At 51.6% G+C, this 11855-nt stretch overlaps 5 protein-coding genes across 5 annotated transcripts; 1 reads left to right on the top strand and 4 right to left on the bottom strand.

Moving 5' to 3' along the window:
- Positions 1 to 483: 483 nt before the first annotated feature.
- N7462_006589 (endoplasmic reticulum-Golgi intermediate compartment family protein) lies at positions 484 to 2028 on the top strand (the record flags this gene model as incomplete). Its single annotated transcript, XM_057078307.1, has 3 exons — positions 484 to 571; positions 720 to 1310; positions 1520 to 2028. 3 exons carry the CDS (start codon positions 484 to 486, stop codon positions 2026 to 2028), a joined length of 1188 nt encoding a protein of 395 aa, XP_056933887.1.
- Positions 2029 to 2436: 408 nt separating this feature from the next.
- N7462_006588 (uncharacterized protein) lies at positions 2437 to 4556 on the bottom strand (the record flags this gene model as incomplete). Its single annotated transcript, XM_057078306.1, has 3 exons — positions 2437 to 3669; positions 3726 to 4436; positions 4500 to 4556. 3 exons carry the CDS (start codon positions 4554 to 4556, stop codon positions 2437 to 2439), a joined length of 2001 nt encoding a protein of 666 aa, XP_056933886.1.
- Positions 4557 to 5310: 754 nt separating this feature from the next.
- N7462_006587 (RNA polymerase III-inhibiting protein MAF1) lies at positions 5311 to 6315 on the bottom strand (the record flags this gene model as incomplete). Its single annotated transcript, XM_057078305.1, has 1 exon — positions 5311 to 6315. The coding sequence occupies one exon, from the start codon at positions 6313 to 6315 to the stop codon at positions 5311 to 5313; it is 1005 nt and encodes a 334-aa protein (XP_056933885.1).
- Positions 6316 to 7129: 814 nt separating this feature from the next.
- Positions 7130 to 8106, bottom strand: N7462_006586 (AP-1 complex subunit sigma; the record flags this gene model as incomplete). The annotated part of the gene is made up of 4 exons (XM_057078304.1): positions 7130 to 7162; positions 7405 to 7679; positions 7795 to 8015; positions 8096 to 8106. 4 exons carry the CDS (start codon positions 8104 to 8106, stop codon positions 7130 to 7132), a joined length of 540 nt encoding a protein of 179 aa, XP_056933884.1.
- A 780-nt stretch (positions 8107 to 8886) lies between these two features.
- On the bottom strand, positions 8887 to 10962 carry N7462_006585 (uncharacterized protein; the record flags this gene model as incomplete). Its single annotated transcript, XM_057078303.1, has 3 exons — positions 8887 to 9080; positions 9153 to 10607; positions 10665 to 10962. The coding sequence occupies 3 exons, from the start codon at positions 10960 to 10962 to the stop codon at positions 8887 to 8889; spliced, it is 1947 nt and encodes a 648-aa protein (XP_056933883.1).
- Between the last annotated feature and the right edge of the window lie 893 nt (positions 10963 to 11855).

The following is an 11855-nucleotide window of genomic DNA, read 5'->3' as shown; positions in this document are numbered from 1 at the left end:
GATTATTTGTAAAGGGTTATTGCGTACATGTCCCTCTTTTTTTTCACGCTCGTTTCGCTATATGATGACTCCCCATCAGGGCCGCTTTCGGTCCTGCCATTTGTACATTTTTTTTTTCTTTTATTTCCTTGCATCTCTTCTAGAGGGCTTCACGACCCGGTGGGCGCTCCTGTAGAGCATTTCGCCTGGCAATCAAATACACTTTTTACCATTATATCGAATATCAAGACATTCAAATTCAAAATTGAGCATTACTTGTAGCCAAGACAGCGAGTGAAACCTGTCAATACCGAGTAGTAGACGCTGTTGTTGATCCGCCGCCGGGCACGAGTGGGGTCAACTGGCAAATGGCGGGCAATCGGTCTACTTGGCCTCATCCGCCTTATCTAACTTTACTCCACTCCCGAGCTCCTCTTCCATCCTTCTGCCATTGGCGACATTTCTGCGCTCCATTCATGTCGCCGTGGGCCCCGCTGATTCGCAATGAATGGCTTTGAAGCTAAGGGTCTCGACGAGGATGCCTTCGGAGAGAAGAGCACCCTGTCAGGACTGAAGACCTTTGATGCTTTCCGTGAGTATATATGCCTACGCGCCGAGTCAGGAACAGGAACCAAACTGCACCAATGGACCCTCGCATACCCTCTAGACACATTCTATGCTGCCTATCCCTTTCAGCTCAAGATTTTACCTTAAACTAATTAGTCTCGTCTTCCTCATAGCTAAAACCAAAGCCTCATACACCACACCAAGCCACCGTGGCGGCCAGTGGACCGTCCTGATCCTCGCCATCTGCACGCTGTTCAGCCTGTCCGAGCTGAAAACATGGTGGCGCGGAACCGAACAACATCACTTTAGTGTCGAAAAGGGCGTCTCGCACGAGCTGCAACTGAATCTCGACATGGTAGTGCACATGCCCTGCGATACGCTGCGCGTCAACATCCAAGACGGCGCCGGTGATCGCATCCTCGCCGGCGAACTGCTGAAGCGTGAAGAAACATCGTGGCAGCTGTGGATGCAGAAACGCAACTACGAAACACACGACGGCGCGCACGAGTATCAAACGCTGAACCATGAGGCGGACGATCGGGTCAGCGAGCGCGAAGCCGACGCCCATGTGCACCACGTGCTGGGAGAAGTGCGACACAACCCACGGCGGAAGTTTGCGAAGGGTCCCCGCATGCGCTGGGGCGAGAAGTCGGATGCTTGTCGGATCTATGGAAGCCTGGAGGGGAATAAGGTGCAGGGCGAATTCCAGCTTACCGCACGCGGGCACGGGTATCGCGAGCTTGGGGAGCATTTGGATCACTCTAGTATGGCATTTCCCTTTCCTACCTACCCTTGTTTTTATTCTATGGCCTCGCCTTTCGTCCAAGCTCGGCTAGGTGGTCATCGTTCGGCTCAATGGGACTTTTTGCCTAGTCCCTTGATCTATACATAACGCCCTTCCATCCAACACGATCTATCCACGTTTCGGCATAGCAAGAGAGAAAATGGTGTGCTAACAAGAATTCAAACACAGCATTCAACTTCTCCCACATGATCACCGAACTCTCCTTCGGTCCCCACTATCCCAGTCTACTCAATCCGCTGGATAAAACCATTGCCGAGACTGAAGCTCACTACCACAAATTCCAATACTTCCTCTCCGTCGTGCCAACTCTATATACCAAGGGACGCAGCGCCCTCGACGCCTACACCGTTGATCCTACTAGCCACGCCGCCCGGTACGGCCGCAACACGATTTTCACGAACCAGTATGCAGCGACCAGCCAGTCGGGTCCAATCCCGGAGGTACCGTACCTGGTCCCGGGCATTTTCTTCAAGTACAACATCGAGCCGATTCTGTTGCTGGTCAGCGAAGAGCGAACAGGATTCCTGGCACTGATGCTCCGGCTGATCAACGTTGTGTCCGGCGTGTTGGTGACTGGCGGCTGGCTGTATCAGATGTCGGGGTGGGCTGGGGAGTTCGTGGGCAAGAGAAGAAGGCAGTCGGAGGGCGTCTTGACGGGGAAGCATTATTCGGATTAATTGGAGTTTTTGAAACATTTCTTGGTTTTTTACGTTTTTAAGTTTGCATTTCATGCGTTTAGGAATATAACTAGCATCTACTTTTTCCATAAGATCTTTAGCTTGGCATCGTAGTTCAATATATACCGTATATTTGGTAGCCAATGTTGAATGCAAATGACGTCGCCAGGCAAGCCATTGGATTATATCCATATGCTGCTTCAGCCTTGGATTGAAATGAAATATATTATGAAGTCGGTGCTTCATACATGATTTGATAGAAATATTGGATTGATAACAAGATCGTGGTATATATAACAAGGAGTACGCCATCTCCAGCCCTAATTCAAGCCTCCTTCCCCCACCCCCAGGCTCCCCAGGAGCTCAGCTGCGTGCAATAAACAAACAGGCTAATGTGCCGTCCCTTCTTCAAACCTCAAAGATTTGACCCAGAGCCAATCCAGGCCCCTCCGCTCCAGCCCGACTGTCAACCAGATCCAAGCGCCAGCCGTTCCAGTCCCGCAGTTTTCGCTTGATATCACGCATCCACTCGACCCGCTTCCGAGCTTCTTCTTCCGCTTGGGCACGCGCAAATTCCGCCTCGTCAAATTCGTCCTCCAAGTTCTCCTCGGACAAGAGTTCGAGGCTGCCCCGGGCCGCAGGGGCATGGGGGTGTGGTGGGTTCGACGAGCCAGCGCGCGAGCGGTTTCCGGTCCCTGTGAACGCCGCGAAGCCGCTTGACAACACTGTCGAGAAGGACGAGTGTTGCTGCTGTGCCATACTTCGGCGGCGAGAGTGATCCGGGCGGCCGCCAACTAGGTCGACGTCGTCGAAAGCATTAGCCGCGGCGTCGCCCGCGGCATCGGCACCATCGTCCGCGAAGTCCTGGCCAGCCAGTTCATGGCGCTTTTCTTGCCAGACGCCGCGGCGCAGATCAAACACCTCACCTTCAAGATCGCGGATGCGGCGCTCGAGGCGCTGTCGCTCCTCGTCTTCGAGCTCGTCGAGGGCGTCATCATCCACGCCGCCAGCATCACGCTTGCGAATGCGATCGCATTCCTCGCGCAGGCGGAGGTTCTCGGTCTCTATGCTGGCTATCTTTTTCCGAAGTATGGCTGTCTCCTTCTCTGACTTCTCGCTCTCGCGGAGCCGGACGTTGTGCCGAGTCTCGGATTCTTTGTGGAGATTACCCAGAGCCTGGAGTTTCTTGTCCAAAGTCTCAATCTTCTTTTCTGCCTCACCCTTTTCATTCTTGGCCTCCTCGACCTCGCGCCGCAGTGACTTGATCAGAGAGTCGGTGGAGGTCTTGTCCACGCCTTCTTTGACGGCCTTCTCCGATGCTCGGGTAAGTGCTTGTTTAGCGTCGCTCAGTTCACGCTGGGATCGCTCGAGAGCGGACTGGCTCTGTGAGACCTTTTCCTCCAATGCGGCGACTTGGGTCTCGTGCGCGCTGCTCGAGGAAGTTTGCGACGTGACCTGGGCGCGCAAATTGGAGATCTCCAATTCCATAGCTTCAATAGTAGCTGATTTGGATTCTAATTGACGTACCAAATCCGCAGGCGGTGATTCCGACATCCCCGGTGTAGAAGCGTTAGCATTATTGCGGTGAGAGTGAGACTTCAGCTGAGAGTTTTGGCGTTGCAGTGAGGCAACCTCCTCTTTCTGTATGCAAGTTAGCCAGAATTCATCCCCAGAGACCCAGTGAATTATAATCGTACCAATGACTCAAGGCTTGCTGCCTTCTCCTCAGCCTTCTTCAACTGTTCCCTTAATTCCGCGCCATCTACACTCGCCTCGCGCAGATCCTCTAATTGGTCTTCGGTCTTGCGCCACCGGGTCGTCGCCTCGGAAAGCTCTTTTTCCAGGCGCTTGTTATCCTTCTCTAGCTCCTCGATCTTGGTTGATTGCTTCCGGAACACCTCATGGACGGACTCTCCGTCCCCTGTTAGGGGCGGTAGTGACTGCGGCGGGGATTTAAGGGACGACGCAGACGGAGGAGCACTACCCTGCGAGACGGAAGTTTTGCGGAATGATGATGAGCGCATCTTCGATTGGATCGATAAGGAGGGCTGGCGGCCATGGCTGGCTCGAGGGGTATCCAGACGCGCGGGTTGCGGATCCGCCTCTGGATCAGGCGAGGTCGGGGCAGGGGGCATAGGCTCGACAGGAGACTCAATAGGTTCGGCAGGCTCAGCAGGCTGTTCTTGTGATTCTTGCTCGGCCGGTTGCTCTAGACTCGTCGTCTCTGCGGACGTCTCGTCTTGCAGCTTCTCTTCGGCGGGGCCGTCAGCTGGAGGGGCAGTCTCGACGGCAGCGGTAGGGTCTTCCGTAGGTTCAGACTCCTTCGATTCCTCGGCATCTTTGGTTGCGTCTGTTGTGGAAGCGGCCTTCTTGTTCGCTTTCTTCTTTTGCTTCTGGAGCTGGGCTACCTGCAAAACAATGATTATGTTAGAGAATGCCAGGATCGTCCATCATATCTTGGACGGTCATACCCTTTTCCTGGCGGCAGCCAGCTTCTCAGCCTTGACGCGCTCCTCCTCGTCAGCCATTATGAATAGTTCGAGAGAGTATCAATGGGCGTGGAGTGGTGAACGAAGTGGAAGGCGACGGAGAATGGACAGCTTTCCCCATTGCGCGCACGGACCACATCCGATGTAAGTACCGCAAGTCACTGTTCTCCGTATTTTGCCCGGAGTACATTGATGGAGAAGCGAGTACGGGGTTACAGACACGCCAGATTAAGAGGCCTGGAGACGAGCTAAGAAGGAAACATCCTTGCATCAGTCTGAACCGAGATTTATGTCTACATAGACGGGAGTTCAGCACGCCGCAGTAATGCAGTCCACACCGCATTGAAGCCAGTCCCCGCCATGATATTCACTCTTCCAGAGCCTCATTGACATTTCGTCTTCGTTGATATCTTCCGTCTACTAAATACAGCTGTTACGGTTTCAATTACAGTTCCAAAAGGCAGATCAAAAGGCAAAAAGCATGCCAGCAGGTCCATATTGAAGAAAATATGTCATTAAACAAGTATGGACAGAAGGAGAACGAAAACAAAGAGATAGAGGGAAACCATGGGGGTAAATAGGTCATGTCAGTCTTTGTCGTCAACGCCCCTTGTGGCTGAAAAAGAAATAATGCAGGTTGAATTGTGCCACAAGCCCATCACCGAATCCCTGACCCAAACGCCCCGAGCTGGAAACAAACGACAAAATCACCGATCAACGGGTGAATAAGATTAATAATAGAAAACAGATCAAGAAAGCAAAGCGTAGACGTATTCTCAAATAAACCCTCTGTTTAAACTTCCATGGAGTCTGCAATTTCCTCGCTCATCGCCCGCACCATGCCCTTGCTACCGGAGCGAGAGCGTAATTCCTCGTCACTGAACATGTAATGGTCGTCGTCTTCCGCACTATCGCTGTGATGGAGCGAAGATTCCGCGCGGCTTCCGAGCCAATACCGGGCTCGCTTACTTGAACTGAGGTCAGGTGTGAGATAGCCGTCGTCGAAGGTGCGCTTGCCGGTAGGAGTGGAGGCCATATCGGTCTCGTCGGGCGGGGTGTGGCTGAGGATGGGGATCGCGCGGAGGTAAATATAGCAGACACGCTTGCGGAGTGGGTTAAAGAAGAAATAGTGGAGACTCCAGATTGCTCCGTCATCGGCATCGGATGGGTCCTCCTCCGGGGAGTAAGAGTAGACGGAACACTCCTTGAGGGACATGTGTTCATCCATAATTCTCCACATCCGGGGGCCCCAGGTTGGGGCACCGCCATTGTATGATCCGGACAGGGTTGCGGGCGATGATGGGGAAAGATCGATCGACTCGCGGGGGCGAAGGTTGAAGAGAGTGGAGTTGACCGTGTTCATGACCCGCTTGAGGTGTCGTTCACGACGGAAATCCGTGGGCCGCAAGACGTGGGAGAAATCGTAGTCCGGGTGACTGGCGTTGAGTGTGGCGATCAAATAAGCAAAGGTCCGTCGACTGGAATGCTCGCTCAGGGGGCCAAAAGGACTCGATCGGGAGAGGTTCAGGGTCTCAGCTGCATCATGGGCATTTGGTGGAGACAAGGATGCAGAGAGTCGGAGAATCGATTCATATTGGGCTTCCAGTGATTGCTCGATATGATTGTAGAGTTTCCGATCCGACCGGGCGGCTTTCGTTGTGTACAAATCGCACCCCCCACGATATGACAATCCGCCGTGTCGAAGTTCAAAGAACTTGTGACATCCTCGAACTCGGGTAGAGGAAGAAACTAAACCAAAGAGGGCAAATTGTGAGTAAATGCGATTGTAGAGACACATATGGACAGGGTGCGCTGATCGCCATGGAGACCAGGGGGGTGGGTATGACACAGGTGGCTGTCAACTAACCTTCATCCTGAGAAGGTTATGAATTGTTGTCAATGGTTGAATCAGCGGGCCCAGAGGAATCGAAGCGCTTTGGCGTCCTCAGATAAGACGACCGTTTCTTCGCCGGAGGTGAAGTGATGGATGATGACGCGAGGTGGTCGCGCCGGAGACGGAGATGATGTCGCCGATCGGCGATAGCCGCAGGCAGGCACAGATAAGGGAAGGAGACAACCCGGCTACAGCAGAGCCAAAGCAGAACCCGAGGGGACGAGGAATTAAAGGAGTCGAGAGATGGAGAAAAGAAGATATAACGAGGTCGGAGGCAGAGAGCGCAGCGCATCGCAAGAAGAGGGGAAGTGATGCGTTGCGACCGGGGTGGTCACGTGGCAGACCGGAGCCAGTGAGAGTCCGCAGTGACTTCACGGGTTGGGCAGTGAGCGGTTCCATGGGTTTGGCTCGCTGCATTTCAGGAAGGACTCGATCATAGACCCTCTCGCAGGCCTCGTGGGCTCATCGGAGACAGCAGTGGTCCATTTGCTGTCTTCCCACTTCCCCCTCTCAGACCCTCATTCTTCACCTCCTTATAGCCCGGCTCGGCTCAAGTTGCGCGCAAGGTCTTCTGAGTCCTGAAAGCGGAAGTTGGTATTGATTAGTATGAAAACACGCTACGCCAAAGAAACCATCACAGAAAATCAAAAAGAAAGATCGCGAAGCCAAGAAGAAAAGAACAAGAAAACAACGAAATAATATCCCCAGTCCTTGATCGCTACATGATCTTGGTGACCACATCTTCCTCAACCTGGGAGGGGGCAGAGAGCATTAGCCCGATTGCACCTGGAAAGAGAGAGGGACAGGGAGCAGGGTAATCGTAGGTAAAAAACTAGGCGGGAAACCGGAAGAAAGAGTCCCATGAGCCCTGCTTCGGGCCACTTTGCGCCGAGAGGCAGGACCCCATCGATCGGAGAGACAAGTGTCTTCCGCGAAGATTCCAGAAAACACAAAGGGGAGAGGCACGCGGGGAGAATCAAAGGTCGGACTCACCTCCATATCTTCCAGGCTGTCCTGTTGACTGATGCATCGAAGGACATTCTTCTTGCTGCTCTCCTGCATCTCGCCCGCGAGTAATAGCTCATCGAGGATGAAATATGCCTTTTGGAAATTGAAGATGATATCCAGCTCACACACGTTCCCGTAATATTTATCCATTTGCTCAACGTAGCGGTGGACGATCTCGAGGGTGATCAACTCATTGTCGGTGGAGGAACAGCCCGCGATGAAGAAAAGGGAGGCGTAGCGACGATAGACAACTTTCGAGTCTAATAACAGACAAGTGAAAAGGGTCAGCAACGGGGTTTGTTTTTGATGAAGGAACCAGCCGAAGTAGGGAGTCTTGAGGGGGTTGGTTGTGATGTTATGGGCAGCCCGGAGGACGGAAGAAGAAGCCACCTTTGTATTCGAGGAAATTGCACATTCGCGTGCGGCGGGACAGCACCAGTTGGGTCACATCTTTGATAATCTTGGCCTTCTCTTTGGGGGAGAGGGTAGTGAACCACTTGGCCAGTCGCTGCGCAGGAGAGAAATTTGTGTCAGCGTCGGGGGAAACTTGCAGTCGCGGCGAAACGGGGTGGGTGACGAGCGCATACCACTTTGCCCTGACGGGACAGCAGAATCAGATAGCTGAAGAGGTCAATTCTCTGCCCGAAGCATTCTTCATGGATCCAATGTGTCTCACCTGATAGGCATTTTGTGGATGAAGAAACGTTGAAGGTAGATGATAGGGGTGGAGGTTGGAGACGGGGAGTTTGTTTCGCTGTGGCGGACGGGAGCTCTGGAGAAATTCTTCGGGTGGAGCAGCGAGGGGGAGATGCCCCGCTGTAGAGCCCTAGCTTGGAAACGCCAAATCAACTGGTGAATCAGTCATATATGGTTGATTATCGCGATAAATTTGGGGATATTGAAAAAAATAGAGTGTCTCCCTCCGTGGTGAGAAAGACATGTCCTCTGCGCACGGGTCGAGGTGAGTCAACAGGCGCTACCGCCGAGGCTACCCATGCGCGTCATTAGCACATCGATCTTCTCAACCCTGTTTATGTCAATAGTTGAAACAAGAAACCCGGCCGTTTAAACAGGTGTCAAATAAATGAGTCAGCCAGTCCTAGGAAATCTCGAATATCATGTTGAGATAACATTTTCGGGGGTGTGCTCTTCGTACTTAAAGCATAACGACCAGATAGAAACTATAGATCTCGCAACAAAAAAGCTCTGCAAGCGCTAATACTTTTAGTAACGACGAACAACGCGTTTGCACAGTGACACAAAAATTTTTATGACTTTTGTGTACCTTTTGAAAAAGAGCTGGTTTTGTACCGGCCCGATAGACGTGGAAGACTGGGGTATGTACTACCTAGCAAGCATTCATATATTTCAGACTAAGCAATCGCAAGACATTCTACGTACACTACTTAACATCGCATCATGTAAATAAAATAAGTAGTAAATTCTATATGTAGACAGGTTTTGAATCTAGTGATAATAAATTGTCCCATCGCCATAGAGGGTCGAGCCAGTAACGGGCTCTTGAACAATGCCCGCCGCCACCAATTCGTTCACAAGGTTGAAGATCATCAGATCACAGCCATGGGGCGCGATAAAGTCCACAGCCACAGGCAGATACTCCTCCTGCCCCGTAATGCTCGAATTGTACTTCGCCTGGCCAACTTTAATTCAACCATAGTCAGTACGTTGTAAGAGGCTTTAATCTAGTAGTGTCCAGGCTTGGGCAAACTTACTGGGCACGACCATGTCAGGAACACCTGCAAAGTTCGCAATACGAGAGGTCGAGAATCCGCTTGGGATGCCGGGCATGCTGCGATACACATTCCGATATGTTGGCGTCGCAGCCGTACCCACATATAAAATTATACTGTCTGAGCATGTTTCTGAGTCGAAGACTTGGACTGTACTGTTCCACCAGGCCGTAAAGGTATCTTTGTTCTGGATCTCGGTCTGCAGCTGGGACTCGGGGTATTCCAAGCCCCAGTTCCAGCGAGATAGAGGAACAGGGTCAATAAAAGGTTTGCGACCACCATTTGCGGCAGCATAGTCGGTATAGAGTGGTTCGGCGACGCGAGGGTACTGCTGCTTCGAGATGAGAATGGGATAAGTGATGTTTAACATGGTTTCCAGCGTCGTATCAGCGGACACGCTTGAAGGTTTGGTGGATTCCCAGAGGGTATCATAGTCCAGAGTAGACACAGTGGCGTCGTCTAGAAAGGAGGAGAGGCTGGAAACAAAGTCAAGAAGAATACCATAAGCCTCTGTAGAAGAGCTGGTAGGAAAGCCGATCGTTTTAATGGTTTGAGGGTACTTGGTGTAGGACTTCAAGTTAGCACTTGCATAGAGCACCTCGGACGCAGTTTGCCACAATTTTGCGTCACGAGTGAGGAATCCAGCAGTGTCGAGGAGAGGAGACATGGGCATAACATTGTCTAGCGACACGAGGTTCCAAGATGGGCGATTTCCAAAACAGCCGTTCACTTGAGACGGGTTACGAATGGAGCCACCGGTGTCGCTGCCAATAGCAATATCCAGCCACGGATACGCCCCAATGCCAGATCCAGGGCCGGAAGAGGATGAGCTAGGATCCTGGTATCCATCTCCTCGCGCATTAAACGGGGAGTGGTAATCAACCCAGTCATCGGTGGCAGTCTCGCCATTGGCGAACTGGCTTGTCTTCATCTTCCCTACAATGACTGCGCCAGCGTCGATCAAGGACTGAATAGCCGGGCCAGTGGTATTGGCAGCGGCATATGTCTCGTAATAGGCGCGGTTTCCGCAGCCAGTCTTGACACCCTTGATGTCATACAGGTCCTTCACACCAAGACGTACTCCTGCCAGAGGCTGCTTTTTGGTCTTGGTGAAATATAGGCGAGATGGAACGCCGATCGTTAGGGACGCGTATCCTTGGAGACTCGCTGGGAGTACGTCATAGGAGCCATCCCCCACCGCATATAAACCTTGAGTGAAGGATCCCATCACATCAGAGTACAGTAAATAGGCCTCAAACACTTCCCCAGTAGCCGCGTCCAAGAAGTACGGCCCGGGGGGGATATTTTTCGAGGAGGTGGTTGCCTTCTTTGTGCTATATGCGGCAGAGAAGCCAAGAAATTTGTTCCCCCAACCGGAAGGCAGAGCGACACTCTCGGTTGGCTTCTTACCAGTGCCATTATATGTGACAAAGATGTCTAATTCAATTAGCTATGTGTTTGCTCGACTGGTAACTAGGTGAAGAGATTGCCTACTTTCAAGGAAGCCAGTGTTGAAAACATCGTCGTTCGTCTGGTAGGCATTGACAATGTCCTTGATAACCGCGGTCGTTAATTTTGAAACATCACTTCGAATAACAGTGAGTGGGAGGAGGCCATTGTCCTGATGCACTTGGCCACTAGGAATCTCGAGAGTTGTCACCGCAGTCGTCGACACATAGTAAGAATTGCCGTTGACCTCAATGGTTTGGCCCTTGAGGGTACTAGAAGCAGCAACGATTGTGGACAGCAGAGACAGCAGAGCTGCCGGGCTAAAGCGAGCGGCGGTTCTCATTCTGTGCTCCTTGTGATTCGGATGCGATTCTCATCTCACTATATATTTATACTAGGGTGTAATACCACGATGTTATTAATACAATTAGTGCCATCAAATTCATATCTGTCGTTATCATAGTAGAGAGATAAGAAATATCACCTTCATTAGGTTCCAGCGAAGCGAGATATCTGCGGGGACTCCAGATGAGCCAAGACTAAAGCGGATGAAATGTTTAATTAGCATGTCTGCATTGGGGATAAATTGTAGGCACTAGCCCCTGCCGAACACAAACAACACCAGGCGTTCTTATCTTATCTTGCATATCTATCCGGGCCATCCCGCATATCGCGTTCAAGCAAATGGCGGCTCTCCCAGCCACAATTGTGGAGCTTATGCTTTGAGCGTTGGTTCCATAAGCGCCTATCTTGAAGTTCACGTCGCGTACCAATATCCACTAGATCAAGTTGGTTTAGCACTCCCCGAAGATGCCTCTTTTCTGAGGGATTGTAGCCGGGGGCTCCGGGGACTGAAAAGAAGACATCTGGGGACTGCGCATGCTATGATTATGATTGGACTTTCGACCTTGCCTGACCTAGCTGCATTATTATCCCTTCTAAAACCTGCCTTATGGCTATTCGTTAGGATTGCGGGCTTCTCATTCTTTTTCTGCCCTTCAGTATACCTGTAACGCGGGTATACATCTTTAGATTTACAACTAAATTCAAAAAAGCATGCAGATTATTACGTATCAAAGCTTACGTTGCGGGAGTTAGGTCTGAGTCGCTTCATAACGGGTTCTTAGTTGTAAAGGTTGTAAAAGCAAGTGACTGGAGCCCCGTCAAAAAAAGGCGTGCCGAGATTGAACCCCTATTCGGTCTTCCCACTGCTCTTTATCACCTCCCGCCTACGTC

This window comes from Penicillium macrosclerotiorum (assembly GCF_028827735.1).
Source record: "Penicillium macrosclerotiorum strain IBT 26536 chromosome Unknown utg000006l_segment0_segment0, whole genome shotgun sequence".
Lineage (NCBI taxonomy): Eukaryota > Fungi > Ascomycota > Eurotiomycetes > Eurotiales > Aspergillaceae > Penicillium > Penicillium macrosclerotiorum.
This window is presented reverse-complemented; position numbering and strand designations above follow the sequence as displayed.